A 7288-nucleotide genomic window follows, 5' to 3' on the forward strand; every position below is an offset into this window, starting at 1 on the left:
GGATTTCTTTAAGGGTGTGGCACATTAGAAAGAAATCGACCCCTCCAGTGAAGCCTGTATATCTACGAGTAGAGGTGCAGTGTGCACTATTCTTGATAGGTTAAAAAATAGAAAAGAACACAAATTTGGGTGCATAGGGAGGGAGGGATGGGTCTGGAAATAGTGGATATAATTAAAATGCATAGTATGTACTTCTTAAGGCACTAATAAGAATGTTACAAAACACTATGTGTTTTACTAAATATGTGCCCTTCTTGCAACTATTTAACTACCTAGTATAGCTGGAGGCCTTTGTTTCTTGTCTTTGCAAATGGCCTATTTAAGAAAACAAACCTGTATTCAATGGAAAGATAGAAGGTCATTTCTAATGCTGGACAGATGGATGAAAAATTCCACAGTCTTGTTGCCAAGCACCTGGCAATATTTGAATGACAGCTGATGATTAGAATCGCAAAGAATTTGTATTATTATAGGTGACAGTGTGGCTAATTGAAAAGGTTGCTTATTACAGAATTGGTTAGTTTCCGTTTGGCTCCATCCAGGATCCAAGGGATGCAGAAAATGAATCCACAGCACAGGGAGTTAAAGGGAAGTGAGAGGAAGAGAGGAAGAAACCTCACTGAGGGTGTAATGACTCACAGTGGGTTTGAGATGTGTCACACTGGGAAGATGCTCATAGCATAGTTTTAAAGTTGCAGAAGAAATAAGAGATAACGGCCCTTTAAGATAGATTTTTATGACATTTTCTAACTACTCATGGCCCCAGCTTCTTTTAGGAACAAGAAAACCTGATGGATTTGTGCTTCATTATGATACGTATCACAGTTCCTAGATAAGAATATGCCAGGAGGCATCTTGGTGGAAAGTTTTAAGAACACAACAGTGTAGACTTCAAGCATCAGTGTCTAAATTAGAATATTCGGAGAGTTCACATCTTCAGAGGGCTTTGCCAAAGGCTTCCCAAGCTGTGCGCGGAAGCTCTGCCTATCCTTTGTGCTTTATTGAATCTATTAGAAGACAAACACAGCTCACACTCATCAGACTTCTTGCTGACAACACCTGTCAGTCTGTCACTCCACTTCATGGAGAGATCCTGTAGGGCGTCACTTGACATAATTAGACAGCAAATGGGAAGAAACATATCCAAGATAATTATTCCCGCAAAGGGAATGATCCAACTGTTTTTATCTGAAAATAAATTCAAGCAACTACTCAGGGGTTTAAGATTAGGATGGTTTCGCCATAAATGCTGAATTGTGGTGGTAGAAATCATGGTGGATTTTAAAATATTGGTAAGAAATTTAAAAATGTTAGTATGGGAACAAACTTTACAAAAGTAATAATCTTATACAGAAAGTTAAGGAACACTAAGAAATAAGTGTGTCCAAGAACGATGATATTCTAATAGTTTTTAAAAAACATTTTCTTAGTTACTCTTCTTTAAATTGGAATCATTTTATTTATTCAGCACAAAGAGATTTCAATCTTGATTGGTCATATTTTCATGATTCATATATAAGAGTATAATTGCAAAAAGTGAGAATGCTTTTGTAGTTTGTTTGTATTTTTAGCTTCTTTAATTCCAGTCAAATCATTACATGAGAGATGATTGTCATGCCAAGACATATGTCTTCACATGCATACATGCAATAAACACAAGTATTTTATTTGTGATATGATTCCTGTTTAGAAAACTATTGCTTGTCTGCATCATAGACATGTGAGAAGACACACTGAGATTTCTCAATTAAAATTGTGCCAAATATTTGAAAAATTTTAAATTTATCTTTGAAATAAAAAGTTGACTATGGCCACCAAAAGTGAAAATATATTGTTCATGAAAAAGTCTTGAGAAAAACTGCAATGTGGCTTTTGGAATGACTTATCACATTTTACTTTGTGAAATTATTTACTACTAGCAAAATATGCTTTGAGGAAGGATATTAACATCCTCTTGGCTATGGGAAGTAGACAAATTTGCTGGGGAGAAAATTGGGATCTTGGGGGTGGGGTGGGATGGGGGTAAGGGGAGATGGGGAGAGAAAAGTTAGAAGGGAAGGAGGGGGAGGACTTGAGGAAACAGGAGGATTGGGATAAAGGAAGGTTGGACAGGGGAGCACGGAACCACAATTCTTAGTTAAGGGAGCCACTTTAGGGTTGGCAAGAGACTTGACCCTAGAGGGGCTCCCAGGTGCCCAAGCTGAGGTCCCCAGTTAGTTCCTTGGGCAGCTGAGGATAGGGAACCTGAAATGACCCTATCCTATAGCAATACTGAAGAATATCTTGCATACCACCATAGAACCTTCATAGGGTGATGGATGGAGATGGGGACAGGGACCCACACTGGAGCATTGGTCTGAGCTCCCAAGGTCCCAATGAGGAGCGGAAGGAGGAAGAAGATGAGCAAGGAAGTCAGGACCACGAGGGGCGCACCCACCCACTGAGACAGTGGGGCTGATCTAGTGGGAGCTCACCAAGGCCAGCTGGACTGTGACTGAAAAAGCAGGGGATAAAACCGGACTCTCTGAACATGGCGAACAATGAGGGCTGATGAGAAGCCAAGGACATTGGCACGGGGTTTTGACCCTACTTCATGTTCTGGCTTTGTGGGAGCCTAGCCAGTCTGGTTGTTCACCTTCCTAGACATGGACGGAGTGGGGCGGACCTTGGACTTTCCACAGGGCAGGGAAACCTGACTGCTCTATGGACTGGAGAGGGAGGGGGAGAAGAGTTTGGGGGAGGGGGAGAGGGGTAGGAGGAGGGAGAGGAAAGGGGAGGCTGGGAGGAAGCGGATACTTTTTTTCCTTTTCTCAATAAAAAAAAAAACTAAAAAAAAATCCAATAAAATTAAAATGAACATATTTCCTGGGATTTGCCTTAAGTAATTTTTCATATAATAGTAAAGTAATGAACTTCGAAAGTAACTATTATGAAAATAATATCAACCCTTTTCCATTAGAAGAGCCTTCAATAGTAGGCTCTATGATAATACAACTATTGCCTATTTTTCTTAGTAGTAAGCTTGGCAGTTATGCTTAACATTGATAGGATATTGACATAGCCACACAGGCTGCAGCTGGTTAGCTTCATGTTTTTGGTTTCACAGAATAGAGATCTGAAGTAAGATCTTTTTATTCTTTCAACTTACTTCAGTGACATTCAGTCAGAATGTCAGGTTATTCAATGAGGATTCAGTGAACATCAGATCACATATCAGCGGATTCATGCTCAAACTGCCGTTTAAAACAGTTCAGGGTACCCCCAGAGTCCGGGAGTCGAAGCCGGTTGTCAAGCCAGTCCCGTTCCGCGCTCCCCTGCCTTTTCTTTCTCTTTCAACATGACAGATGCCGCTGTGTCCTTCGCCAAGGACTTCTTGGCAGGTGGAGTGGCCGCGGCCATCTCCAAGACGGCGGTAGCGCCCATCGAGCGGGTCAAGCTGCTGCTGCAGGTGCAGCATGCCAGCAAGCAAATCACGGCAGATAAGCAATACAAGGGCATTATAGACTGCGTGGTTCGTATCCCCAAGGAACAGGGAGTCCTGTCCTTCTGGCGTGGTAACCTGGCCAATGTCATCAGATACTTCCCCACCCAGGCTCTCAACTTTGCCTTCAAAGATAAATACAAGCAGATCTTTTTGGGTGGTGTGGACAAGAGGACCCAGTTTTGGCGCTACTTTGCAGGGAACCTGGCATCAGGTGGTGCCGCTGGGGCCACATCCTTGTGCTTTGTGTACCCCCTTGATTTTGCCCGTACCCGTCTAGCAGCTGATGTGGGCAAAGCTGGAGCTGAAAGGGAATTCAAAGGCCTTGGTGACTGCCTGGTTAAGATCTACAAATCTGATGGGATTAGGGGCCTGTACCAAGGCTTTAATGTGTCAGTCCAGGGCATTATCATCTACCGAGCTGCCTACTTTGGCATCTATGACACTGCAAAGGGAATGCTTCCAGATCCCAAGAACACTCACATCTTCATCAGCTGGATGATTGCACAGTCTGTCACTGCTGTCGCTGGCTTGACTTCCTATCCCTTTGACACGGTTCGCCGTCGTATGATGATGCAGTCAGGACGCAAAGGAACTGACATCATGTACACAGGCACAATCGACTGCTGGAGGAAGATTGCTCGTGACGAAGGAAGCAAGGCCTTTTTCAAGGGTGCATGGTCCAACGTTCTCAGGGGCATGGGAGGTGCCTTTGTGCTTGTCTTGTATGATGAGATCAAGAAGTACACATAATTATGTCGTAGGTGTTCTCCCCGAGAACAGGCATGTTGTATAATACACCATATCTTGAACATTCTGGACAGATTCTCTGGGCTTGTCTGTTTTATCAGTGGCAACTATTTACCAGTTGAAAAGTGGGAAGCAATAATATTCATCTGACCAGTTTTCTCTTAAAGCCATTTCCATAATGACAATAATGATGGGACTCAATTATATTTTTTATTTCAGTCACTCCTGATAATAAAAATTGAAGAAATAAAAAATATCTAAAGACAAAAAAAAAAAAAAAAAAAAAAAAACAGTTCAGGGTAAAAAGTAGATCACATATAAGACGTGAAGAAAATTGCAGAAATCTTGGAAAGAAAGGATATTATGCTTGTTTTTATTAACAAGGAAATTTTATGGTATCATATTTTGGGAAACAAATCTTCGATTTCTTGTGATTCTTATACCTCTAGACACTGTTTCTTTTGTACCCTAATGGTTCTAGTTGGCTTGGTAATAATTTTGCTCCAGGTGGAAACACCAACTTCATTATGATTTTGTGCATACAGATATGTGAGTGATGACAGATTCCAGAAGAGCCAAGGTGCTGAAGCTGACAAAGAAACAAAAATGTAGGTTGAAAACTTCTTAAAGAACTTCAGATAAATGTATGTTTGTTAGGGATTAGTAATAAATATATCTTGGCTAATATAATGGCATTAAATAAAACTTCAGTAATTAAATTTATTTTCTTAAATGTCATGGCTTTTTCTGAAGAACTTATATTCAGCAGAGCTGAAATTTATGAAGAGACCATCTGCCAGCTGATTTAAGGAAAACAACCACCTCTTGGCCTTTTAAGAAAGATGAACTGAAAGAAAACATAAGCATCTGTCAATGATTTTATCAGCTCCGGTTTCATTAAAATTTGAAAATAAGTTTCAGGTTTTTTAATAAAAATCTGCAGGCTATGTGCACTATATTAGCATTTAGAACCAGAATTTAGATACTTCCTCCCCAAAGTAACATAAACTATGACCTTTGGGTTAAGAGTAACTACCCTTGTCATCATGAGACAAGCCTAATATCTCTCTCTATAAGCAATGTTTTCCAATGTTTTTAGTTTCAAAAGCTTTCCTCACCGTTTAAAAGAATCAGATAAAATACTGTAAGTTACTTCTGAGTTTAAAAGAAAACAACAACAACAATAACAACAACAGCATGCAGGTATTGGCATCTCTATACTGAACTGGATGCAATTAAGTTCAGCAAAATTTCATGAACATCTACTTAAGGATGTCCTGTACAGGAGATACAGTGAGAGCAGTTTCATGAAACAAACAGGGAAGAAAGGATCTGGCATTTTGGAGAATAGAAGACAGAATCAACCAATGAAATGGTGTCTCTACTCTGAGAAATGTCAAGTCTGTTAATACAAGAAAGTTCAACTAAGAATCATTGTGGGGTCTCTCATATATAAAGATGAGTGAAAAGACAGTGCTGATCTATGGGTATAGCAGAATGTCATTAGGAGCCATTGATTGCTGTGTTTCTTTATCAGAACAACAGTATTTGGTTTTCCCATATGTCCATTGCTGATCTAGTCACAGGCTCTTGGTCAACAAAGCACAACTCAGCATGGGTTCCATCTCAAGGAGCAGGCCTTAAATACAATCAGGTAGTGATTGTTTCCATGTAGATCAAAGAGTTTGTAGCTGGATTGATGCTTCCATTTCTGCTCTGGTAGCACATACTATAAATATTGGGACTCTCATTACTGAATGCGATGTCTTTTTCAAGCCCTTATCATCAAGGCTCAGAAAGCTATGTAGAAGAGGAGGCAGAAAGATTGTAAGAATCATAGGGCATGCATGATACTGAGAAAACAGGGTCAGGAGTTACAACAGTACTGGAGCCCACAGGAACTCACAAATAATGTAACAACATATACAAGGTCTCCACATGGTCAAATCATATGAAGTCTTCAGCCCTGAGAGAGAGAAGTGGGCACAAGGCCCCATCCACAAGCATCTATCTCCAACTGGCAAAGGAAAAAAAAATTCTAAAATAGAGCCTCACTGAGTATATAAATTACACATAAAAATAGACATAAGATGAGTAGTTCTCAACCTGTGGGTCCTGACTCTTTTGGGGATGAAAGCCACTTTTACTGGTTTGTCTAAGACCCTTGGAAAATGCAGATTGACAACGCTAGCAAAATTAAAACTACAAAGTAGCAACAAAAATAATTTTATAGCTTGGGGTTACCCTAAGATAAAGAACTGTATTAAAGGGTCACAACATTAGGAAGGTTGAGAACTGGTGCCTTAGAAGGTCCCTTAAAAGCAACTAAATAGTAGGGATTTTTTTTTTTTAGATTTGTTGTCTCCTATTATTTTTGGGGCATTTTTAAAATATCTTACTAGTGCTTTATTTTTACATTACACTTTCAAATTTTGTGCATCTAGTCAGTTTTCTGTGTCTCTGTATGTTTCTGGTGCTTTTTTAAAACTTATTTATCATTTATTTTATTCTAGTTTGTTTGCTTTTTTATTTATCCTTTTGTTTTTTAAAGAGAGAGAAAGAAAGCATGGGTTTGGATGTGTGGGGTGTGGTGCAGTGATCTGGGTGGAAATGGGTGAAGTGAAACCATGTTCAGAATATACTTTATGAATTGTCAATAAAAAGTAAAATACCTTAGTAAAATGCCTAGGTTTCCTTCAAGAGTGACACATGTTTAAGGAGTTACTGTTAATCAGTGACTGCTGAGAAAAGAGCATTAATATTTTTTTGTGTATGTGTCTGTTGGTAAGTTGTCTGTGCCCAGAAGAGGGTCCCACACCCCTCTGGGTATGGGTTGCACTAACATGACTCAAACCAAAAAAATAGGACATGAAGCTGGAAAGAAGATGGGGATGAGGGACCCTCGGAAGACTTGGATAGAGGTAAAGGTAGACAGACACTGTCAATTCACATTGTGAAATGTATAAAATTTCTGAAGAATAAACAAAAGTGGTTTTTAAAATAAAGTGCTAAAATGTTAGAAAAAATAAATGAAAATAAACCACATTGTGAAAATTA

General features: G+C 39.5%; 1 protein-coding gene across 1 annotated transcript; it reads left to right on the plus strand.

Annotated features, from left to right (window-relative positions):
- Positions 1 to 3263: 3263 nt before the first annotated feature.
- On the plus strand, positions 3264 to 4487 carry LOC142836459 (ADP/ATP translocase 2). Its single transcript, XM_075950734.1, has one exon. It carries the CDS (start codon positions 3338 to 3340, stop codon positions 4232 to 4234), a length of 897 nt encoding a protein of 298 aa, XP_075806849.1. The 5' UTR covers positions 3264 to 3337; the 3' UTR covers positions 4235 to 4487.
- The last annotated feature ends 2801 nt before the right edge of the window (positions 4488 to 7288 follow it).

The sequence above is a fragment of the Microtus pennsylvanicus genome, chromosome 16 (genome assembly GCF_037038515.1).
Source record: "Microtus pennsylvanicus isolate mMicPen1 chromosome 16, mMicPen1.hap1, whole genome shotgun sequence".
NCBI lineage: Eukaryota > Metazoa > Chordata > Mammalia > Rodentia > Cricetidae > Microtus > Microtus pennsylvanicus.